The sequence below is a fragment of the Papio anubis genome, chromosome 1, assembly GCF_008728515.1.
Source record: "Papio anubis isolate 15944 chromosome 1, Panubis1.0, whole genome shotgun sequence".
Lineage (NCBI taxonomy): Eukaryota > Metazoa > Chordata > Mammalia > Primates > Cercopithecidae > Papio > Papio anubis.
This window is the reverse complement of record NC_044976.1, coordinates 60,406,992-60,433,483: the sequence shown is the minus strand read 5'-3', so window position 1 is coordinate 60,433,483 and position 26,492 is coordinate 60,406,992. Positions and strand designations below refer to the sequence as shown.

General features: G+C 40.7%; 1 protein-coding gene across 5 annotated transcripts in view; it reads right to left on the bottom strand.

Annotated features, from left to right (window-relative positions):
* The window catches only part of PATJ (PATJ crumbs cell polarity complex component), a 396,968-nt gene that overhangs the window by 106,048 nt on the left and 264,428 nt on the right, over positions 1–26,492 (bottom strand). For all 5 annotated transcript variants that reach the window (XM_031669412.1, XM_031669417.1, XM_031669416.1 and 2 more), the window contains 2 exons: positions 18,897–18,969; positions 4,699–4,791 (listed from right to left, as the gene is read on the bottom strand). In XM_031669412.1, the coding sequence (XP_031525272.1) occupies positions 4,699–4,791; positions 18,897–18,969 (166 nt within the window). The remainder of the gene's footprint in view (positions 1–4,698; positions 4,792–18,896; positions 18,970–26,492) is intronic.

The window sequence follows — 26,492 nt, the reverse complement described above, 5'->3', positions numbered from 1 at the left end:
ACAAACTGGAGCCACGCTGCTTGGCTCCAAGGCAATTTATTTAACGTTTCAGTGCTTCATCTCTTACATGGAGATGATACTACTATATAACTACTATTGTTATGTGAATAAGTTAGCATGTGTTCAAGAGTTTAGAATAATATATTAACTATGATGGTGAACTTTAGGTATCCATCTGAGTGGATTAAGGGATATCTAGCTAGCTGCTAAAACATTATTTCTGGGTGTGTCTGGAAGGGTGTTTCCAGAAATGACAGGCATTTGAAGCAGTGGACCAAGCAAGGAAGACCCACCCTCATCCAGTTTGGGCAGGCACCATCCAATGGGTGGAGGGCCAGGTAGAACAAAAAGGCAGAGGTAAGCTGAATTCACTCTCTTTTCTGAAGCTGGGACACCATTTTCTCCTGCCCCTGGACATCAGAGCTCCATGTTCTCCAGTCTTTGAATTGGAGAACTTCTACCAGCAGCTCCCTGGTTCTCAGGTCTTCAGACTTGAATTGAATCATGCTCCTGGATTCCCTGGTTCTCCAGTTTGCAGACAGCCTATTGTGGGACCTCTCAGGCTCCATAAACACGTGAGATGATTCCCTTAATAAATCTCTTCTCAGATATCCATATATCCTATCGGTTCTGTCTCTTCAGAGAACCCTAATACATTAGCAATTGTGCTTTTCAGGTTGAAAAATTCACTTCAGTTTTTCAAGTTATACCTTAATGTTTCACTTGGAATAGTTGTTCCTTCTATGGCTACCCCTTAATGCTTTCATCAGAATGATAGCATCATCCTCATTAACAACAACTCACTCTTTGACAGTGACTACAGCGCACTCTGGTATGGTTCTAAGTAGTAGTTTTCTGTTATCAACTCCTTTAATTTTTTCTCCCATTTTACAGAGGCATAAACTGAATCACAGAGAGAGGTTACGTCATTTCTCTAAGGTCATAATTGTTAGCAAATAGCGGAACCAGGATTTGAACCCAAGTAGTCTAGCTCTAGTGATTGTACTCTTACTAATTTAATTATACTGCTTCAAAAGAGTATACTATATAAACATAGATATTCTGAACATTATAAACACATAAGTTTATATCAAAAAGATTAAAATCTTTCATTCAAGTTATTTTCAAAAGGCTTCTAACAGTCTCTCATCTAGACTTCTGAAATAGATACCAGACACTTCCCTGCCTCTAGTCTCTCACAATCAGAATCTATGTTTCACAAACCATCACCTGATCTACAAAAAAGTTATTTCCCCCTTAAAAAATATTTTAGAGAAATGGAATACCTTCTGAAATTATTATAAACTCCTTGGCTATGCATCTGGGGCTACTGAGATACAGACAAAAGCCAACCAACTGAATATACTGAAAATAGCACTGGAGTATGCACAGGTCACGGCTTAGCCTCAGCTCTGAAAACAACTTTTTTTTTTTGACACAGGGTTTCACTCTGTCACCCAGGCTGGAGTGCAGTGGCACAATCACAGCTTACTGCCACCTCAATCTCCCAGGTCCAAGTAATCCTCCCACTTCAGCCTCTTGAGTAGCTGAGACTACAGGTGCTTGCTACCACACTCAGCTAATTTCTTCTTTTTTTTTTTTTTTAAATAAAAACGGGGTCTCACAATGTTGCCTAGGCTGGTCTTGAACTAGGTTTGTCTTGAATTAATACTTCATTACAAGACAACAACATTTAAGTATATGTTAGGTTGAACCATATGAAATTTTTACCTACAAAAATGGCAATTTCATATGATTCAATCCAACATTTTGCTAACTGATGTATTGTCTATCTTCCTTCCCCCTCCAACTGTGGAATGAGCCCACGAGGGAAGGCATTTTTGTATGCTTTGTTCACTGTTGTATCTTCAGTACCTGGAACATAGTGGTATTTGGCAAATATTTGTTGGATGAATAAAATGAATTTACTAAGCTCTATTTGCCCTATATTATTCTGTATGATTTATATTTTATAGCCCCTTTGTTTCCTAATAGCATCCTAATTACTGTCATTCCTCAACTGTGGAAACTGAGGTCTGGTGAGGTCAAGTGACTTCTCCAAGACACTTTTTTTTTTTTTTTTTTTTTAAGACAGAGTTTTGCTCTTGTTGCCCAGGCTGGAGTGCAATGGCACGATCTCAGCTCACCGCAACCTCTGTCTCCCAGGTTCAAGTGATTGTCCTGCCTCAGCCTCCCAGGTAGCTGGGATTACAGGCAAGCGCCACCATGCCTGGCAAATTTTGTATTTTTAGTAGAGATGGGGTTTCTCCATGTTGGTCAGGCTGGTCTTGAATTCCCGTCCTCAGGTGATCCTCCCATCTCGGCCTCCCAAAGTGCTGGGATTACAGGCGTGAGCCACTGTGCCCGGCCAGACACTCTTAAATAATACTTTATGCCAGGCCATTTATATTTATGCCATAAAGGTTGTTCAAATTCAGGCTATCTTTCCTTTCTGAACTAGAACATGCATAGATTTACTGAAAACAGTGATTAAGAAACTCCAGGACGAGAAGGAGAGACAGTGGGTAAGGGAGGGAACAGAGTAGAAAAAGACAGACACTAGTCAATGGGTTTGGGAAAGCCTGCAATTGGTGAAGTGCAGTATGAAATATTGTCTAAAAAGGACCCTCAGGCCTCCAGGCCCTCTGCCTCTTCAATCGTCTTGACACTTGCAACCCTATCACTGGTGTTGCTTACTTGGGAACTGGGAGTAGATGATGGATGGCTTTTACCTTTGGCCTGCACATGAGCCTGGCTGGGACTACCAGACTCTTCCAGGAAGCAAGAGAGTAGTCTCACTCTTTTTACCATTTCCTCTGTGGATGAAATCAGGGACCCCTACCTACAAAATTCTGTTGCTTTAAAAGACTTTCTCCTAACCTGACTATGGAGATACAGTGCCAAAAAGAACAAGTTAACATATTTTTAAGTAAAGGGGCTTTCAGTTTGAAATTTGTTGCTGTTCTTTATTTCCCTTTAGTGCAAAAATGCATTCTACCTTTTGGAAAGGGAAGTCATAATCTTTTACTGCCATTATTCTTTTTTTTTTTTTTTTTTGAGGCGGAGGTTCGCTCTTGTTGCCCAGACTGGAGTGTAATGGCGCGATCTTGGCTCACCGCAATCTCCGCCTCCCAGGTTCAAGCGATCCTCCTGACTCAGCCTCCCAAGTAGCTGGGATTAGAGTCATGTGCCACTGTGCCCGGCTAACTTTGTATTTTTAGTAGAGACCGGGTTTCTCCATGTTGGTCAGGCTGGTCTCCAATTCCCACCTCAGGTGATCTGCCCACCTCGGCCTCCCAAAGTGTTGGGATTACAGGCGTGAGCCACTGTGCTGGCCTTTTTTTTTTTTTTTTTTTTTTTTAGTCAATCTCTGATAAATAAACTGCTGCTATTTTTTAATGCCAGGGGTCTCAGGTCCCACGGAGGGTTTATTCATGAGTGGCCCATTACAATTTCCACTCCTGCTGAAACGTCCTTTCCCTTCCACCAGAATAAGCTCACTTTCTAGGACATACAATCTGTAGCAGTCACAATATATATTTTCCAAAACCTGAAAGAGGATAAATGGATGATTTCTCAAATGCCCTGAAGCAAAATTAAAAACTCTGAGCTGTCATAAAATCAGAGTTAGATGACACTCCTAAGTGATTAAGTCTTTGAGATTTGTAGGGCATTTTTAAACACAGAGGGAAAAAAGCCTACGTTTCTTTCTAGAATTTGTAGTCTAACCCTGGAAGTGCTGGGCTACAAAACAGAAAAGCAGATGATGAGCCAAGGCATGGGAGTCAGAGGGTAGGGGAGCCATCTCCCAGCCTATTACATACTGGCTGGGGGCCTTGGGCAAGTTAGTTAACTTCTCTAACTCTCAGTTTCCTCATGTGTAGGAAAATCAAAGAACAGGAAATGCATGCAGAACACAGCACAGTGTCTGATATGCAACAAATGTTCAATAACTATTAAATAATAAAATATCAAAAATTAGGGTACATAAGGATGTACCCTAGCCCCTGGGTAAGTTTAAGTATCTTTGCTTGGAATCGATGGAATAAATTTAACATTTTTTTCTTGTGCCTCCAGGACTAATTAAGCACAGCTCTGGCCTTATAAAAACCCAATATTAAGCCAGATACAAAGGAGAAATTGCAGGCCAGGCGCAGTGGCTCATACCTGTAATCCCAGCACTTTGGAAGGCTGAGGCGGGTGGATCATCTGAGGTCAGGAGTTCGAGACCAGCCTGGCCAACACGGCAAACCCCCGTCTCTACTAAAAATATAAAAATTAGCTGGACATGGTGGCGTGTACCTGTAGTCCCAGCTACTCAGGAGGCTGAGGCAAGAGAATCGCTTGAACCTGGGAGGCAGAGGTTGCAGTGAGCCGAGATCATCGCACCACTGTGCTCCAGCCACTGTGCTCCAGCCTGGGTGACAGAGTGAGGCTCCATCGGAAAAAAAAAAAAAAAAAAAAAGGAGAGCTTCCTTCCTTAATCTCAGACAGCACAATTCAGGTGTCAACAAGGTAAGAGAAGATGCTCTTTTTCAGAGTCAATGGGTCACTCACTACATAAAATAGCTTCTCGTCTCAGAGACGAAGATTCCCGAGAGAAGCAAACATGATAGGTAGTTCTTTCCAAGGTGGTACAAAATATAAGTGATACATTCCTAAACAGAACACAGGATGAAAAATACTCAAGATTCTCACCAGTTTGAAGCTTTCACTTTCAGGCAATTGTTTAATACCAACTTCGAGGCTGCCATCTTCCTCACTACTAACAGGTTCAGTGCCGCTCTGATCCTATGGAACGTTAAAAAGAAAATGGCAAAGATGTCATTCTTCACTCACACTCCCTCGAATTATACACATACTCACTGTCATTTGCTCATTGTATGCTTGTGGTGGACATTGTTTCCTCTGAGGACACCTTTTCTGTTTTCTTTCTCTCTAGCAGAAGACTGTTTTGCTGTTGTTGTTTCAGGTATCTATCTCTGCTGCTCACATACAGGCCTTAGGGAAAGCCGGTCCCTACCCAAGGACCGGCCTAGGATAGTCTTATTCTTTTCCCAATGATTTTGTCAGGAATGGGCAGATCAGGAATAGATGTTGTCAGTTCTGGCCAATGAAATACAAGGAGACGTTTGCTGGAGATGTGTGGAAAAGTTCTTCCTTAATCTTAAGAGAGCCGCAAGAAGTCCTTATACCTCCCAAATTAACAAGCGAGCATGAGCCCAAGTTTCCATGGACAGCTGTGCCATGACGACGAGGGAACCAGCCTTAGAATCAGGCTGACCCTGTGGGTTACAAAGCAAGGGTAGAGATAGAAAGAACTGGTTCTCTGATGGCAAACTAGGTCACTGGACTGAGCAAACTTGGAGCCCAGCCTTATCCTTAACCACCTTCTGTGACAGCTGATACATTTCCTATTGCTTCGGCCAGTTTGAGTTAGCCATTCTGTTACCTCCAGCCCAAGCTTTCTCACTGAGTCAGTTGACTGTATTTTGTATATGACTAAACTGCTTGAGATAAGAGACTGGGTTTATCTCGTTGATTTCTTTATTATTTTTTTATTTAATAAAAAATAATGTTTCTTTAAAATTTAATAAGCAATTTTTTGTTGTTGTTGGGGGAGACAGTCTTGCTCTATCGCCCAGGCTGAAGTGCAGTGGCATGACCTCCGCTCACTGCAACCTTCGCCTTCCAGGTTCAAGTGATTCTTGTGCCTCAGCTTCCTCAGTAGCTGGGACAACAGGTGCATGCCACCACACCAGCTAATTTTTGTATTTTTAGTAGATGGGGTTTTGCTATGTTGGCCAGGCTGGTCTCAAAGTCCTGACCTGAAGTGATCTGCCTGCCTCAGCCTCTCAAAGTGTGTCTTGTTGATTTCTGAAATCAAGTCCCATCACCATGCCTGGCACGTGGAAACCACCTAACACTGATGGAACTAATGAATGCACTGAGTACTTGTTTTCTTTCGTGACTTTTTCCTGCAGAATCCTGAAAATATGTATTTACATAAATGAGACACCTGGCAATAATACATACCACTAAAAATCTAAAACATATTAGGTATCTCCTCAATTGAATTGTGACATATTAAATGTTATAGTTAACTAACTAGAAGTTACTTTACTTTCTGGGGGTATATAAGGGAGGATAAGGATGAGAAATGGAATACCCACATTGTACTTAACTGTTAACTAACTAGAAGTTACTTTACTTTCTGGGGGTATATAAGGAAGGATAAGAATGATAAATGGAATATCCACATTGTACTTACCTGGACTTTTATTTTTAATCACCACCATCCTGGGATTACTACAAATTTGGCTGAAATAGTTTATAGGGAAAATAGTTTTGATTTTGAGACATTCAATCTCACTCATAATTTGATGCAATTAAAGCAAAGAGAGCAATCTTTCAACTATCAAATGGACAACAAAATAGGAAAAGAACATTCAATATTGGTAATGTCAGAGAGAGAGGAATTTTTATACACCACTGAGTGAATGTAAATTAAGATAATCTTTTCAGAAAAAAAAATACTCTGTGTGTGTGTGTGTGTGTGTGTGTGTGTGTGACTGCTTACTTCTGGGGAGTGGAATTAGGGAATGGGTAATTTTGCACTAATTATTTCTATGCTGTTTCATTAGAGAAGAATTATCACATACAATTGCATATTTAAACATAAAGTAAGGGGAGACTATGAGAAACACCTAAAAGAAGAAAAAAAAATTAAAGAAAACAAGCAGCACGGACTTTAGAATTGGGCAGATTTGGGTTCAAATCTCAACTTTGCCACTTACAATTATATGACTTGGGGCAAGTTGCTTTCAAATCTGAGTACAGGTTAAGTATCCCTTGTCCAAAATGCTTGGAAATGTTTTGGACTTCAAATGTTTTCAGATTTTGGAATGTTTGAATTATACTTACCAGCTGAGCATCCCAAAACCAAAATGAAAAACGTGAAATCCAGAATGCTTCAATGGGCATATCTTTGGAGCATCATGTTAGTGCTCAACAAATTTCAGATGTTGGAGCATTTCTAACTTCAAATTTGGGATGCTCAACCTGTAACTTAACTTGTTTTTAAAGTGCAGATAAAATACCAGATTAAAAATACTACCCTATAAGGTTGCTATAAAAGATTAATGAGTTAATATGTAAAATATCTATTTGCATAACACCAGGTACAGTTAACTTTTGTTTCTAGCTTTTAAATATAATTTACTATTTTATTTTCTTTCTTTTTTTTTTTTTTGAGACGGAGTCTCGCTCTGTCACCCAGGCTAGAGTACAGTGGCATGATCTCGGCTCACTGCAACTTCTGCCTCCTGGGTTCAAGCAATTCTCCTGCCTCAGCCTCCTGAGTAGCTGAGATTACAGGTGCCCACCACCACGCCCAGCTAATTTTTGTATTTTTAGTAGAGACGGGGTTTCACCATGTTGGCCAGGCTGGTCTCAAACTCCTGACCTCAAGTGATTCACCCACCTCAGTCTCCCAGAGTGCTGGGATTACAGGCGTGAGCCACTATGCCTGGCCTTTTCTTTCTTTCTCTGTTTCCATGTGAATTTCACAGAACTGTTTCTAGCTTTTTGTTGAAGTAGACTCTTTATTCTTGCACTATCTCATATAGTCTTCCTAATAACCTGCTATGAGTATGTACTACCACGATCCCAATTCATAAATGAGGATAATGATACATTTTAAATAACTTGCTAAACAACTCCAGGTAGCAAAAGGTAGATCCAAGAGTCAAAGCTGGGAAAGGGTCATGCTAGGCCCTCAATAAATGATGCTTTCATTTTTCTCTCATTCTTCCTTTTCAGTATTGAGTATTGACAACTGATCTTACAGAAGATAAGACCCACAATCTTTCAAAAAATTATTGTTAATAGACCATGGATTTTTAAAAACATGTCTTAGCATTTTTTTAAACCAGAAAATTGCATTAGATAGAACATCCTCTTCTCAGTGAATTTTGGATAATCAAGGAGTTACCATGTAAAATAAACATACCCAAGTTAATACATCTTGAAAACATACAGATTTTCAGCATTTTTGACAGTGGTAATGTAAGTTTTAGAAACAGAAATTTTGAACAAATGAATTAAAATCAATATTTATGGAAAACTTGTAATGTCCAAATTCCTTAGTGTGTCTAGTTCTGCAAGCTGTGGGAGCCCCTGAAGAAAGCCTGGCGAGGTGATGGTGGCCAAGTGGAGCTTTGAAATAGTTGATGTTGGGCCAGGTGTGGTGGCTCATGCCTATAATCCCAGCACTTTGGGAGGCTGAGGCAGGTGGAACACGAAGTGAAGAGTTCAAGTGACCAAGATGGTGAAACCCTGTCTCTACTAAAAATACAAAAAAATTAGCCAGGCGTGGTGGTGGGTGCCTGTAACCCCAGATCCTCAGGAGGCTGAGGCAGGAGAATCGCTTGAACCCGTGAGGCGGAGGTTGCAGTGAGCCGGTATCATGCCACTGCACTCCAGCCTGGGCGACAGAGAGAGCCTTTTGTCTCAAAAAAAAAAAAAAAAAAAAAATTAGCCAGTGTTTGTGGACTGCAGCACATTAGACTGTAGAACAAACCCACAGGTTCCATTAGTAACCCTGCAAATGGCCACCACCTCTGGTCTCAGATGACGGAGATTCTCACATGAAGAGGGGTCAGCTGAAACCATTCATCTAATTATGCACATGTCTCCTTAGGGAAAGGAAAGTGTTCCTTAAATAAATTAGAGGAATCTTTACTTTTATATTTCTCAGCAATATGCATATTGAAGATGAGATATTCTTGGTCTTTATAAAATGAATACTAAAGTAGAGGAGAAAACAGCTGTTTAAGGGATGCGTCAACTTGTAAAATTTAAGAAAACATGGGCAAAGCAGTCTAGGTTCCAAATAGTCTATGCATCCTTTAAGATGTGAATAGAAACAAAAAACGCCCTCTATGTTTACACTACATCCCACACTTAGAAACTAGAGGATCAAATGAAGCAGAATTTATCATTCAAAGCCAGGTCTCAAATGCCACTTGTTCCATTGTATCTTTTCCTTCTCCTTAGCTGGGGGACATGTCTCCTTCCTCTAAATTCTAACATTCTACCTGAACCTCCTCTGCCACTTAACATTCATCTCTTTTGTATCCTAATTATGTATGTGCAGAACTGATCTCCCTGATGGGACTGAAAGGTCCTTGAACTGAGCATCTGGGCCTCATTCATTCCCATTGCCTGATTCATTTTTCACTCTAGGTCTGTTTTACTTCAAATTCCATACTCCTTTTAACGGTACTACGCCTCCCCTCTTTTCTTCTTAGTCTGAGATGACTCTGTAGAGGAGGGTTTGAAGTACAAATCTAGATGGAGTTGGGAGTCAGGCAAAAAGGAAGTTGGAATTGAGGGAGGATAGCAATAAAGCATTTACTTCCTAGGAAAGCTAAAGTTTGTAACAGTTTAATGTTTACATTAATGTTACATCACAAGGAGAGCTAAAGTTGTAATGTTTACGCTAAAATGAGGTACAGAACACAACAATGTGGATCCCTTTCCTCCCTCCCTCCCTCTTTCTTTTCTTTTCTCTTTTTTCTTTTCTTTCTCTTCTCTCTCCTTCCTTCCTTTCTTCCTTCCTCTCTTCTCTTTTCCTTTTCCTCCTTCCTCTCTTCTCTTTTCCTTTTCCTCCTTCCTTCCTTTCTTTTCCTTTTCCTCCTTCCTTCCTTTCTTTCTTTCTTCCTTTTCCCCTCCCTCCCTCCCTCCCTCCCTCCCTTCCTTCCTTTTTCTTCACCATCTCACTCTGTCACCCAGGCTGGAGTGCAGTGGCATGATCACAGCTCACTGCAGCCTCGACCTCTTGGGCCCAGGTGATCCTCCCACCTCAGCCTCCCAAGTAGCTGGGACTACATGTGTGCACCACCACGCCTGGGTAATTTTTTGCATTTTTTGTAGAGACGGGGTTTCACCATGTTGCCTTGGCTGGTCTTGAATTCCTGAGCTCAAGCACTCCTCCCGCCATAACCTCCCAAAGTGCTGGGATTACAGGCGTGAGCCCCCGTGCCTGGCCACAACAATGTGGATTCTGCTCTGAGAACAGAATGGCTCATGAGGTAAGGAGTCTTCAAAATACCCCACTCACCAGAAGCTTGGAAAATAGCAAACAGTCTGAGATGGGAAAGGGAAAACAGGTCAGCAGCATGATTTCTAAGGCACAAGTGAATTAGAGTGGTTTGAGGACCATCTGGCTGACGGATGGGGGCCAGTTGACACCCAAGATGACTCAGCTAATCCGGATGGCTGGGTGTTCCTGTCATCTCTTGCTGATCTTCAAACCACCTGTCCAAAGCTGTCTGCTCAGCCAAGCGACTTAAGGAGAACAACCTCTCCCCATGAGACCACAGTCAGTGGATTCCACAGTGAATTATGTTTTGTAGATGAACAAACAGAAAAGGCAAGACTTGTAAGGTCTGTGGATCGACCCCCACCGAGGTTAGTCTTTTTCAGACCTTTGGGAAGTTCCAAATTCCCTCCCCTGGGCTCTCCCAAAATCTTCCACATAAGTGATTGCAGAAGTGATAACCCTTATTATTTTAAACCCTTTGTTTTCTTTTTTTCATACCCACCATTTGTCTATAGTTTTCTTCAAACTGAACAGTGAAATCTTGATAGCAAGAATGCAATTTTATTTGAGAGTAGACTTTCAATAAAAGTTAAATTTGTTAAGGATGTTATTGTGGATTGAAAAACCATTTCCTTTTTTTTTTCTTTTTTTGAGATGGAGTTTCACTCTTGTCGCCCAGGCTGGAGTGCAATGGCACCATCTCAGCTCACTGCAACCTCTGCCTCCCAGGTTCAAGCGATTCTCCTGCCTCAGCCTCCCGAATAGCCGGGATGACAGGCATACGCCACCACACCTGGCTAATTTTGTATTTTTAGTAGAGACGGGGTTTCTCCATGGTGGTCAGGTTGGTCTCAAATTCCCGACCTCAGGTGATCCGCCTGCCTTGGCCTCCCAAAGTGCTGAGATTACAGGCATGAGCCACCACACCCAGCCAAAAAAACATTTCTAATTAGATAAATGTTCAGTAATTTTGTTCCCTACCCTGTTTTCTCATTTAACATAACAAGAGTATACTAGTATATACAACTGTTTTCCTTTTCATTGATTTAAAATGATACTAAGCAAAGTAAATTTTAAAAAAGAGCAATTATAACTCCTTAATAGGATTGAAAGTTTTTTTAAAAATAAAACTTATGTTTAGTACAAATTTTGCCATTCCCATATTTTCTTCCTTTTTTTTTTTTTTTTTTTTTTTTGAGACTGAGTCTCACTCTGTTGCCCAGGCTGGTATACAGTGGTATGATCTCGGCTCACTGCAACCTCTGCCTCCCGGGTTCAAGCGATTCTCTAGCCTCAGCCTCCCGAGTAGCTGAGATTACAGGTGCGTGCCACCACACCCCGCTAATTTTTATATTTTTTTTAGTAGAGATGGGGTTTTGCCATGTTGGCCAGACTGGTCTTGAACTCCTGACCTCAGATGATCCGCCCGCCTTGGCCTCCCAGAGTGTTGGGATTACAGGCGTGAGCCACCGTGCCTGGCTCATTCCCATAATTTCTAAATCCAATGTTCTTTTAGAAAACACACAAAATAATTTTAGTCTCATTGCCAACCTAAATTCACAAATATTTCTTTCTGCAAAGAAAAAAATATTTGTTTACCAGATGGGACAAACTGAATTTCTTTCTTCTAACCCCAAACATGAGCTTATTTACTAGGCTGCTCAGAATTCTAGAAAAGCAGGGCAAAATTAAAATAAAATGGAAATTATGCTAATGGAACTCCCTATGTGATCCACTTCCATGATTTTTATGAGGCCTGTTCCATCTCAGTTAGTTCTTAAAAAAGCACAACTTCTAAGAAAGCAAAAAGGAGGTCCTTGTTTGTATGAAGATATTCTAAAAGATTTAGGCTGTCCTGTCAATAAATGGAATAAATATGTCAGAACACAAGTTATTTGAGCCCTCAGTACCTCTTACTAGATGACAGCAATGGCTTCTTAATTGGGTTTCCCTCTTCAAGACGTCTTTAACATTGCTATTAGACTAATCTCCCTGGAGTACAGCCTTGATCAAATTGTTTCATTGTTCAAAACGCCTTCAACAGTTCCAAAACCAAAGAATGAAATTCAGATCCTCTGGGATTTAAATGTGGAATCTAAAAAGTTGAACTCATAGAAACAGAGAGTAGTGGTGGTGACCAGGGGCTGGTGGATGGGGTGGAGGTGGAAGAGATGTTGGTCAGAGGATGCAAATTTCAGTTAGAGTAATAAGTTCTAGAGATCTAGTGTACAACAGGGTGACCAGAGTTAATAACAATGTATAACAATGTATTGTATTCTTGAAAATCTCTAAGAAAGTAGATTTCAACTGTTCTCACCACAAAAATAAGTATGTGAGGAAATACATATGTTAATTATCTCGATTTAGCCATTCTACAACATACACATATTTCAAAACATCATGTTGGCCAGGTGCAGTGGCTTAGTCCTGTAATTCCAGCACTTTTGAGGGGCTGAGGTGGAAGGATCTCTCGAGCCCAGCAGATGGGGCGTAGGCAACATAATGAGATTCTGTCTCTGCAAAAAATTTTATAATAGCCAGGCATGGTGGTGCGTGCCTATAGTCCTAGCTGTTCAGGAGGCTGAGGCAGGAAGGTTGTTTGAGCCTGGGAGGTCGAGGATGCAGTGAGCTGAGATCATGCCACTGCACTCCAGCCTGGCAACAGAGCCAGATCCTGTCTCAAAAACTAACCCCCCCCAAAAACAAAACCAAACAAAAAAAGCCATTACGTTGTATATGATAAATATATACAATTTTTATGTATCAATTTAGTTTTTAAAAGGAAAAAAATCCTGTTTTTCATGTAACTATTAAAAATGGAAGATGCTGGAGGCTGGGAGTTCAACTAGAGGGCTGTGATAATATAAGTGCAATCACAACAAAAATGAGGTCTTACCATGTGCCAGGAATAGTGCTAAGCCTTTTAAAAACATTACTTAATACTTCTAACAAGTCCATAGAATTAATTATTATTATCAAACCCATTTTAAACGTGAGGAATTGAAGTTTATAGAGCATAACTGGCTCAAGTTCACTCTGCTAGTAAATGGTAGAATACTGATTAAGACTTGGCTCTGTCTGATATCCAAGCTTATGTTCACATCGCTATGCTGTAGAATTGCACCAATGGTATTATAATTACCACAAGTACTGCATCATAATCCCTTATTGTACCAATGGTATTATAATTACCACAAGTACTGCATCATAATCCCTTATAAATATATATAGCTGTAGGGATAAAATATTTTTACACCTGGCCCTCATAACTACCCTTTGACATACACAGGGGAGGCTATTAACCTGGCTTTACAGAAAAAGACAGACTTTGGGAGGTTAACTGCCTCCCAAGGTTATATGCCCACAGGTAATTAGTAGAGCCAAAACCAAAACCCACATCGTCAGACTTCTTGCTCAATGTTTTATTAGCACTCTTGCTCAGTCTACTAGCACAGAACTGCATGAAATAATTTTGTTCTCTGCGATACCCTTCAGGTCTAGAGCACTGACACATAATAAGAGCTCAATGACACTAGGCTCAGTAGCTCACACCTGTAATCCCAGCACTTTGGGAGGCTGAGGTGGGAGGACTACTTGAAGACAGGAGTTCAAGACCAGCCTGGGTAATATGGCGAGATCCTGTCTCTACAAAAAATTTAAAAATTAGCCAAGCATAATGGTATGTGCCTATAGTCCCAGCTACTTGGGAGGCTGAGGCAGGAGGACTGCTTGAGCTCAGGAATTTGAGGCTGCAGTGAGCCATGATAGCACCACAGAACTCTAGCCTGGGCTACAGAACAAGATCTTGTCTTTTTTTAAAAAAATAGTTCAATAAACATTTGCTGCATAAAGAAATAAATATGAGATACCATTAGCATATAATAAAGCTGCTACTTAATAATGCTGAATTATTATTACCAAGTCCAATTTTTTTTTTTTTTTTTTTTTTTTGAGACGAAGTCTAGCTCTGCCGCCCAGGCTGGAGTGCAGTGGCCGGATCTCAGCTCACTGCAAGCTCCGCCTCCCAGGTTCACGCCATTCTCCTGCCTCAGCCTCCCAAGTAGCTGGGACTACAGGCGCCCGCCACCTTGCCCGGCTAATTTTTTTGTATTTTTTAGTAGAGACGGGGTTTCACCGTGTTAGCCAGGATGGTCTCGATCTTCTGACCTCGTGATCCGCCCGTCTCGGCCTCCCAAAGTGCTGGGATTACAGGCTTGAGCCACCGCGCCCGGCCTACCAAGTCCAATTTAATAACGATATGGCTCTATTTCATCTATCTGGTTATGATTTAAATGGGCTGTCTCTTTTAGCCATATGCTGGATATGAGTTATGCTTTAGTACTCACAAGAAACATCTAAGGGGAAAAAAGATATATACTAAGAGGGTCCACATAGGCAAATGGGAAGGGAAAAGAAAGAGGTCAGGAAACCAAAGAATATGGGTACTCTTCCCATACCGCCCACAGGAGGGGTGGCATTCATCATTTGGTAGCAGTTACTAGAGCCAATAGTCCAGAGCAGAACTAAAAAGCCCTCTCTAGAATATAATCAAATTGTGATGGTTCAATAGAAACATCACCCGCATAGCATATGCTGTTAGAGAAAGGGATTTATTATTTATTTATACATTTAAATGCCTAATGTGATTTCATTATTTTTGAAAATGAAATACAAATAATGGCACACAAATTTGATTAAGATATGTGATAATGTTCTTGAAACTTAAGGCTGGCATTATTTATACTTTACATATTTTTTACATACTAGCCTGCTTTATTTTACATACTAGCCGTACTTTTTATTTTACATACTAGCCTGCTTGTTTTAAAAATAAAATCAGTCTTCTAAATTTTCAGAACAGCTATTCTTTCAAAGACTCTAGTAAATAGTACCACTATCTATCCAGTTGTTCAAGCCAAAAATCTAGGTTTATCCATGATTCTCTACTTCCCCTCAGCTCCCTTGTTTAATTAATCAAGTTTGACTCAACCTCCAAAACATCAAGAATGTGCTCACTTTTCATTGCTTCCGATACCAACACTTCATCCAAGCACATTAGGGCCTCACTGGGGCTTTTGCCTTTTAGCATATTACTTTTACCTTCCTACCAACCCATTCCCTACATAGCCGCTGTGGGGGATGAGAATATGCCAGTCTAAAAAGGAAGGATCGTTGAGCTGAAGGCAATTAAGAAGAAGCAGATGCAGGAAAACCTTCTGCTCTCCCTATATTTGTCTAAAAGCAGGACATAGATATATATGTAAAGACAAAAGATATCTGCCTCCCCCTGAATCAGGGAAAACAAAGGTTAAACCCTGAAGACAAAACAGAATGCGTATCCCCTGGAGATGGCACCAGGGGAATCTACCTGAGCAAGCTATACCAACTAGCCTTTATCTGCCAGTTGTTTGCCTTCCCTCAAGTTGCCACCCCTAGAGACAAAGTCCTCTTCCTTTGTCTTGTCACTTCTCTAAACATTTATCATTTTTTTTGGTTGAAGATGCTATTTAAGCTGGAATTTAAATCTATCTCATTGAGAACTACTCATTCCCTGGGTGTTTGCCATGTATATAAGAAATACATATGTCATTAAACTGCTGTTTGTTTTGCTCTTGTTAATCTATCTTTTGTTACAAGGGTCCATTCCAACTGAGAACCTATGAGGGTTGAAGAAAAAAGTTATTTTTCTTCCCCTAAATAGCCAAATGGTTCCTTTAACACTATGTATCAGGTCACATCACTCCCCTGTTTAAATCCTTCCAGTGCCTTCTTCTGCATATAGAATAAAACCCAAACTTCTAACTCTGACTTACACAGCCTTTCTCTCCCTCTTGTCTCATATTCCACTGCTCTCCCAGCTCCTAATATGCTTCCAGCCATATTCCTCAAACATGACCCGGCTCATTCTCACCTGAGAGCTATTTCTGTCCACTCAGCAGGGAAGGCTCCTCCCTCTTATTTCTGAACGTCTGGCTTTTTCTTTTAATTTTTATCTTATTTAAATTTTACCTTGTCCAAGTGTAATTAAGTACTCCCATTTTTCTGAGAGATAATTATTTTTTTCTCTCTCTTTTTTCCTCATTCCCCCAGTTTCCCACTTCCTACTTAGCCCTTTAGAAATGCAAACATAGGGTCATGCCTGTAATCCCAGCACTTTTGGGAGGCCCAGGCAGGGGGATCATCTGAGGTCAGGAGTTCGAGACCAGCCTGGCCAACATGGTGAAACCCCGTCTCTACTAAAAACACAAAAATTAGCCGGGCATGGTAGTGTGCGCCTGTAATCCCAGCTACTCGGAGGCTGAGGCAGGAGAATCACTTGAACCCGAGAGGCAGAGGTTGCCTCTCTGCCTGAGCTGAGATCACGCCACTGCACTCCGCCTGGGTGACAGGATGAGACTCCATCTCAAAAAAAAAAAAAAAGGCCGGGCGCGGTGGCTCAAGCCTGTAATCCCAGCACTTTGGGAGGCGAGATGGGCGGATCACGAGGTCAGGAGATCGAGACCATCCTGGCTAACACGGTGAAACCCCATCTCTACTAAAAATACAAAAAACTAGCCGGGCGAGGTGGCAGGCGCCTGTAGTCCCAGCTACTCGGGAGGCTGAGGCAGGAGAATGGCGTGAACCCGGGAGGCGGAGCTTGCAGTGAGCTGAGATCCGGCCACTGTACTCCAGCCTGGGCGGCAGAGCAAGACTCCGTCTCAAAAAAAAAAAAAAAAAAAAAAAAAAAAAAAAGAAATGCAAATATAGCCTTTTACCTCCCCTTCACCAGACGCTCCCTAGAGAGCAAGTTCATCTAGCTATGTGCTTGGGAGAGATCCAGAAAGGAACCCTCACTCGCCAGGAGGTTGCCTGGATCAATAACAGCTGATTTCTATGGGCCCCCACCCCCCGACCAGGAGACTACCTCGAGAGATATGAAACTCTCTCCCATCTGGGGAGTTTTTGGTCTAGTCCTGCACAAGAAGGCACCAGCAGTCACCAGCTCGACTGCCCTGTAGATAAGACACCGGAGCTAGCACATGGACCTCCCCCTGCTCATTTCCTCCTCTGCCTTTTAAAAGTGCCAGCTTTCTGCTCCAAAAGTGAAGCAGTTACCCTTAAAGCAGGAAGCCTGTACTCCCTTCCCCAAAGCTAGCTTTGGAATAAATCACCTTCCTTATACCAGACTCTTTTCTTGATAACCTGTGTTTCGGCTACACAAGTGGCCTTCTCTGTAACTCAGCAAAGTGATCACATTCCCCACTTTAATTCTCTCCAAGGCACTGACTACTATATGATAATTCTTTTGGTTTATTTATTTCTTAATTTGTATCTTTGTGTCTTCAATCATGAAGACAGAAAGATAACAAATTGGTAGGAAGCCTCATCTGTTTTATTCACACCTAGACCTCTAATGCCCAAAAGAGTGCTTAACAAATAATACGCACTCATTGAACACTTGTTTTTTGTGGTTTTTTTTCCCTCCAAATGGATTTATTGAATACAGCAAAATTCTATATACAAAGTGGTCTGGACCGGCTGCTTCACAACATGATCCTTTCTTACTAATAGCTTGATAGGTCAGTCCATAGTGTTAAGAGCAACTTACTCTTATGTAAATTGAAAAGTGCCCATTGCACATTAAATGAATGGCCTAACTACTGGAACTTTAGTAGTTCTACAAGATAACTCACATAGGTAGGATGGAGTTCCTATGACAGGCTGCTGAACAACAGATACGAGCCATCAAAAGGCCATTTTGTGTACCGCCACTGTGAAGCCATCATGCTTCTGGATCATAATGCTCCCATTATCTGATGCTGGACACACCACAGGAATATCAGTGGGGTCAGAGGTTAGCTTAGCTGCTTGCTGGGCTAGAACAGATATCACTCCAGCGTGCTCATCTGACAGGGTCCCATGGCAACCCAGATTAAGTCCTTGTGAATCTGGGCACGGGACTCCAACAATGGAGGGAGTCTTCATTGTATCTTCTAAGCGCTGCTCCAAGGTCGCCTCCATCCCACCCATGGTCCACCCCAGCCCAGAACCCTGAACACTTGTTGAAAGAATAAAAATAATGTGTATTGCACAATCACATTTTTATTAAAAGGGACACTATATATAGCTATTTATGGTTACTGTAGAAACAAAGGAAAAAGTATGAAAAGATACTGAATAGTGAACATTAACTTCCTTAGGGAGGTAGTGAAAGAAAAATTAAGATTTCTTTGAATAACCCTGCACTATTTAATTAGTAACAATAAGTATGTATTTCTTCTTGGAGTTAAAAAATAATTCAATAAATATAAAATGAGAAGAGAAGGAATATTCCCTCAGCTGGGGAGACAAACTGATTACACAGTTCTATCTCTATCTACTCCGGAAGCTGACCAATATTACAGCAACCTTGTTATACTAGTAATTTCTCCATTCACAGATGAAAGTAATTATTTAAAGGCACTTTGATCACAGGTATTAAAGTATTTCAAAACCATAAAGAAAGGGGTACAATTCAGTCATAAACAAAGAGAATTTTCTTGTAAATTCTGGAATGCCCAATTAGAACAAAATTATATATTTAGAGGAGACCTTGAGCAAGTCTGAGGAAGGTAATACTTATATGTTAGGTTCTAACATATTTACTAAAAAACTGCTTTATAATCAATACCTCAATACTTTCTATTTTGGTCAGGGAAATTTTCCATGAGTTTGGAATACCAAATAATGAATATCAAAAATGTCAGATTTGGGGAAAATGCTCATGACAAACCCATCTAATATACTAAGAGCTAATCAGAAACAACCTTACCTCAATAGAAGATGGAGAACTTGATGGCACTAGAAAGGGAGGAACGGCCATCTGATTGACTGCATCCTCGTTTCTGTGAAATGTTGAAATAGGCAGAATCAGTACACAGTAAATGCTAAGTTCCTGGCTCAAATTATAAATACTTCCTAAGTTCTCAGTTGAAAATGCACACACAGCATCATAGAATTAAATAAATATATATATATAAATATATATAGCTTCCATATATATAGCTTCCAACCATGCAAAGTTACTACGCACAAAAAAAGATGTACTGCTCAAGGGATACTAAGATGCAATTATTAGTGACAAAGAGTGATGATGCTAGGAGTTACTCAAATCCCATTTAGTAAGTCAGGTGCTGCAGAGGATAAGTTTGGAAAGGCTTTGGCTCTTTCAGCACTGTGGAGTATAAATTTTTCAAATGGCCATGTGCAACCTTTAGGCCCCATTAATGTCTGGAGCGTTTTGTTCTTTGAACTGGAAAGGATCCCAGCCTCCTCACTTGGCTTCTAACTTTGTTTTGCAAATGAAGGATGATGGGGTGTCTACAATAGGCCTGCAAGGTGGAGTATGAGGAGGAGTGATTGATGGGGAGGGCAGAGCTCCAGACAGAAAATGCTTTGTGGTTAAGTGAATTCTCCTCCTCCTCATCCCAATGGAGTAGAGTAGATGGCAGCTGAAACCTCATCACCAGGGTGACAGGCATACAACTCCTACAATACTGGTTCTGATTATTTGGACCTATTTCCACCACATTACTAGCAAATGGTTGGCAGTGGTTTGTGGGAGATAATGACTCTCCTTTATAGTCATTATACCCATTATGATGCACAACCAACATAATTATCTCAAGATTTATGTGAAGTTTGCTTTTATGTTTCACAATATAAACCAAGGAAGCTCACAAAAAACGCTTCCTGCTGATATGTAAAGTTCTTAGACTGTTCACAGATTTCTCTCCATATGACCCATGTATATAGAACAGCTACTGCCTGACTTGGGAGGGCATTCAAAATCCAACCCCACTGTATGCTTTAGTTTTCACCAATTGGATTATGTGACCATTCTTCCTTTGATTTAATCATGTCACTGCCTTTTCTTGAAATGCCTTTCTTTCTCTTTTTTCTTCCCTTTCCTCCCTCCCTCCCTTCCTTCCTTTCTTCTTCTTTTTTTTTTTTTTTTTTGAGATGGAGTCTTACTCTGTCACCTAGGCTGGAGTGCAATGGCACAATCTCGGCTCACTGCAGCCCCCACCTCCTGAGTTCAGTCGATTCTCCTGCCTCAGCCTCCGGAGTAGCTGGGATTACAGGCATGTACCACCACACCCGGCTAATTTTTGTATTCTTTATTTAATTTATACCCCACCCATCCTTCCCCTCCAATGTGAGTTAAATGACCTCTAACTAGGTGAATTATTCCCTCCCCTTAAATTCAAAGACTATTCTATATATCATTGTCTTCCAAATTCACATATTTAGCCCAAATCTTTTGAGCTTAGGACTAGGACCTGCATATCCACTCTTACTTTATATCTCCACTAGATGTCTTACAAGTATCTCAAATAAAATAGAGCTTTTTTATCCCACTTAGTCACCATATGGTTCCACAGCCAATTCTCTCCACCAGAGTAAATGTCAACAACATCTGTCCAGTTGTTCAACCAGGAACCAGGGGTCATTCTTGAAAATTCTCTTCCCTCAACTGTACTTCTAACCAGCAAGTCTCATGGATTTTACCTTCAACACATATCTTGGATCTTTCCACTTCTTTCCATCCTATCCTATCTATAAGCCATCATCATTTCTCACCTGCATGTAAGAGCAACTCAGTTACATCCTCTCTCCAACCCATTCTCCACCCAGCAAAGTTATTATGATTCTAACACATAAAACTGATCATATTTCTAACCCCTTCTTATGGCTTCTTAATGCACTTAGGATCAAGCTCAAAGTTGATAAGGAAGCTCAGAGGTCCCAGCCCCCATCTCTGGCCCCCTCTAGTGCTTCTTCCCCTTGCTCACTTATGCCCACTTATGCCCCAGTCCAGCTGCACAGACTTTCTTTCCACTTCTTAGCTGAGCCAAGATCTACCCGCCTCAGGGTCTTCTCTTACCCTATTCTCTTCTGCTCTGCTTGACAAATACTTTGGCTGATTTACTCCTATTTCTTCTTCACAGCTCACCATAAATGTCATTTCCTAAAACAAGCCTTCCAGGCTTCTTAATATGCTCATAGTACCCTAGACAATGATTGCCGTTATAGGTCTGTTTTTTTCATATTTTACCTAACTGATTTGTGTGAACATTTGCTCCAAATTTGAATTTCTCTCTGGATGGGAAGCATTCCAAGGACAGGACTCATGTCCATCCTACTCCCTATGACACTATCTAGGGGTAACATAGTGCCTGGCAAGTGTTTGTGCTTAACACGGTTATTGGAAAAAAAAAAAAGAATGAATGGTGGGGTGGGTTGGGGTGGGATGTAATGACAACTCTCTTCAATAAGGAGACAGAAAGGTAGGAGTCTCAGTTCTAGCCCAGTCACTAACTAACAGAGGGACTTTGGGGAAATCACTTCTCAGAGTCTAAGTTATAAGAATCCTAAATTGGTTAAATTTTTTGTGGAATGAAACACAGCATAAATAAAAACATGAAGTCTAGGTGCCATTTCAAGCTCTATGCTTCTTGGATTCTTAGACTATCTAGGCATGAACCAAACCAAACCAAATGGGAGAAAAACTACAACTATAAAGTGACATAGCGTATCAAGCACATCTCTGTTTTTTCTGACTGCATTTCAGGTGCCTTGAGCAAACACTATTATGTTAAGAGATGGCTTGGCTATTGTTTTTCAGCGAGTACAATCCATTCCTCAGCAGTTTGCTCACATATAGAAAAAGTAATCCGTCGCTTGTGGGTAAAGAACAACATTTTTCCAGTGGTAATTCTGTTTCCCACTCAATTTCTCCCATTGAACAACACAATAAAGCTCAGCTTAGGGCCGAAAGCCAACAGGCCATGTCTGCTCTAGATCTGGAACTCACAGTGCAGAGTATACTTGGCAGTAATTAAATAGATGACTTTTCATATCTCTTTCAAAGGTTACCAGCATTAAAAATATGGCTGTACATGAATTCTTATTGAGAGATCATGATGAACTGAACCAAGTTAGCTCAAATTGGCCAAGTTATCCCTTTACAATTTAATGATTTTTTCACAAATTAGTATGACTTTAATGGCCTTTAAAGTCCATATTAAATTTTTTTAACCTTACATAATAGAAAACCAACAATTACTCTCACTGAAAAGAAGAAAGCTGCTATAAGAAGTTACAGTTCATAATCCTTTATAATCCACTTAATAAAGTGGTCACATCCCTCAGCATCAAGCCATGGAGAGCTGACATAGCTGCAATTTTCAAGAGAAAAGTAGGAAAAGGGCAACCAAAGGAGAGAAGGCATTTATACTTCAGACAAGCAGTTGGGCCTGAATGATATCTGGAGAACCTTTGAGCCCTCATATCCTATGATTCTCATAAGTAATGAAATCTGTTTGCTTTATAATTAAACTTCTTTTTTTTTTTTTTTTTTTTTTTTGAGACAGAGTCTCTCTCTCTCGCCCAGGCTGGAGTGCAGTAGCGTGATCTCGGCTCACTGCAGCCTCCACCTCCCAGGTTCAAGTGACTCTCATGCCTCAGCCACCTGAGTAGCTGGGACTACAGGCGTGTGCCACCATGTGCAGCTAATTTTGGTATTTTCAGTAGAGCTGGAGTATCACCATGTTGGCCAGGCTGGTCTTGAGCTCCTGGCCTCAAGTGATCTGCCTGCCTCGGACTTCCAAAGTGCTGGGATTACAGGTGTGAGCCATCAAGCCGGGTGAAACTTTCCTTTCCATATAATTAGCCTAAGTTTCTTAGGCCCCAGTGCCTCAAAGAGAACACAGTCAGGAACTGTAATTGTTGTGGGTGTTTTTATAATTATCTTTAAGAGCTGCTGGGAGAGAGATAATGGACTTCTCCCACAGATAAGGGTGAGACCGGTTTTCCAGAGCACGGAACACCGCATGTGTGTCCTCATTGCTGTACTTGCCACGCTCTGTTCAAATTACTTGTGCTGGTTTTTCTCCCACTCTGAGCACAAGGATGAGATCTTATTACTTCATATCCTCAGCTTGTAGTGTGGCACCTGGCAGGGAGTAGGTGTACTGTGATGTAAATGTCTATTGAACAAAAGTGATCTTAATAAGACAGGGCGAAGAAACCAGAATTACTGAAACCACCCTGTGCTTTCTGAGCTATTTCCATGTGTTAGTGAGGCCGTGCTGCCTGTAGTCAGCCAGCCATCAGTATTTACCACATGTAAGGGCCATTTCTTGGGGTGTCCACCCAGCTCACAGTGATTCCTTGGATGGGCCATAATGTCTACACTAGGTACTAATAGCCCTGCCCTCAATCAGACTGGATAAAGGGGGCAGACATCTGCCTCAGTTTGGGGCAATCAGATTCTCTCTCCCAGAGGCTTAACATTTGGAAGAGACATAAAAAGATCAGGAGTGCAACGTCAAGACTACCAATGGAAATGCTCAAGGAAAAACAGGGGTTCAGAACTCCCTTTTGCCGACATCTCTAGAGCTGCCCTGGGTCCATCTCTGGAGCCTTATTGTATGGATCTTTTTCTAAGAGTCCATGAGGCATCTGGACTCTCACAATACATTCTCCTTTTAGTTTAAGCTGGCTGGTGGTTACTTTGATTGGTTGAAACTCAACTATATAGCTTTGATTTTATTTTGAATATATACATGTCTTTATTTAACAAATATTTATGCTATGTACACAAAAATGGATAAAATGGATTAAAAATGGATAAAAGACGATTCTTGCCTTTGATGATATTAGCATCATTTACTTAGCTGTAAACAAACAACTAAGTAAACAAACAACTGCAATTGTGGCATTAATACTTGATCTGGTTTGGCTGTGTCCCCACCCGAAATCTCATCTTGAATTGTAGTCCCCAAAATCCCCACGTGTCAAAGGAGAGACCAGGTGGAGGTAATTGAATCATGGGGCAATTACCCCCATGCTGTTCTTGTGCTAGTGAGTGAGTTCTCAGGAGAGCTGACGGTTTTATAAGTGTGTGGTAGTTCCTCCTGCATTCATTCTCCTTCCTGCTACCTTGTGAAGAAGGTGCTTTGCTTCCCCTTGCACCGTGATTATAAGTTTCTTGAGGCCTCCCCAACCACGCTGAACTGTAAGTCAGTTAAATCTCTTTCCTTTATAAATTATCCAATCTCAGATAGTATTTTCATAGCAGTGTGAGCACAGACTAATACACTACTCAAGGGATCTCAATTTAGTTTTTCTCCAAAAGTATGCTAAGAATACCTCTAATTCAGCTTCTTGTTTGTAGAATATATTTATATTTGTGGAAAACACACATTTTGGATCCTGATTTGAATTGTTTTGTTATAAAAATGAAACTCACATTGGTAAAAATCATGTAACTTGTGTTAGACAGAATGCTAAGTCTCCCAAGATTCCTGCCCCCAGTTTACAGACAAATTTCACTTCCATAATGAGACTATATGATAAGTCATAGCTGACTATAAGATAAAGGGAGATTATTAGTTTGGGCCTGACCTAATCATACAAGCAAAGCCCTTCAAATCTGGAGATTTCACTCAGAACCTCAGTATCCTAAAGCCTTAAATTAGTAGGTTGACTTAAATGATTTCTAAACTGATTAAACTCTTTGTGGAATGCCTAGAGGTCACAGACAGGAAGTCAGAGATTGGAAGCACCATTGCTTGCTTCAGGATGGAGGGGGCTTCTGACAAGGACTGTAGGGACCTCTAGGAGCTGACAGCAGCCCCCACCTGAGAACCAGCAAGAAAACAGAGAATGAGCCTGGAAGCGACTTTCCCCTCAAAGCCTCCAGACAAGACCTCAGCCTGGCCAATGCCTGACTTGAGCTTGGTGATACCCTGGGCAGAGAACTGAGCCATGGCTTGTCATGCCAGCATTCTGACCTACACAACTGTGAGCCAATAAACGGGTATTGTTTTGTGCCATTCAATTTGGGTGATTTGTTACACGGCAAGAGAAAATTAATACATGACACAAATTTTGATTTGGAAAACATGGTCACCGGAAATATAACTAGAAACATAACATTTGACTGCTTACCAGATACCACTGTTCAAAATGCTTTACATACATTAACTCATTTAACCTTCATAACAAGTCTACATCTTAGTTAGAATTTTTTTTTTTCATTTTCTCTTGGTTTTACAGAAAGGTTAAGCAACCTGACCAAAGTCACACAGCTTATAAATCACAAAGCTGATAAATAGCAGAGCTGAGGTTCAAAAACAGCATTCTGGTTTCAAAACCTACTCTTAAATACTGTACTACAGTGTTTCCCATTTTAATAGTCTATCCAGAGCCACAGATGTCTCCTTCTCTCAAATACGCAAGTTAAGATCCCTAGGTGAGTCTAGGCTATTAAATTTTGGGCTATTACTTTTTCAATTATTTAATACATTTCCTTGGGGTAAAAATACATGCACAGTTCTAAGTCTGCTCACTGTATCAACTGCAGTCTGTCCACATTTCATATGTAGGTTCTGGGTGTTTTATCTATTAACATATTACCCATCCCTTATAGAGATATAATGACTATAAAAGGCTTTAAAATTTCATTTTGTGTGATGGGGCAGGTATAGTGGTGAATATTACAGTGGAGTGTAATTTCCTCAGTACTATTCTGGGATAGTTATTAGGGCTGTTCATAAATCCTCTAGCTTCAACTTTTCTTCCTCTTTAAAGGTGAACCAGTGCTTGATTAGCTACGTTTCCTTTTTCTGCATTGGTGATCATGGAAACAAATGGTGAGAAGGCACCTCTGCTGCCTGGCTACGTGAATGACCATGGTGAACAGAGGGCTCCTTACTGAGCCCTGATGGGTATGTAACATGAGAAAGAAATAAACCTTTGTTTATTTCTTTGTTGTCTTAAGCCATGAGTTTTGGGGCTGTTTGTTACTGAAGCATAACTGTGTCTACCCTGAGTCTAACATGCTCTATACATGTTTATTCTATAATAATTTTTTTAAAAGCCACATTTATACCTTATTCATAGTAACCAAAAACTGGAAACAACCCAAATGTTCACCAACAGGAGAATGATCATAAATTTTTGTATATTCATAGAATGAAGTATTACTCTGTGATTAAAGGAATAAACATAACATGGATAAATCTCAAAAACGTTATGTTAATGAAAGAAACCAGACACAAAAGAATAAATGCTGTTTGATTCTATTTACATTAAGTTTAAGAACAGTTGAAACTAACCTATAGTGACAGAAATCAGGAAGCAGGTGGCTCTTGGGGGAAGGAGAGATTGACTATAAAGGGACACCAGCAATCTTTCAGAGGTGAATGAATAGTCTATATTTTTGTTTTGTGTGGAGGTTACACAGGTGTTTGCAATTATCAAAACTCAACAGACTTAAGACATAAAATCTATTGCACTGAGTATAAATTATACTCCAACTAAAAAATAAATCCATGATAATGTGTAGTACAAGACAACT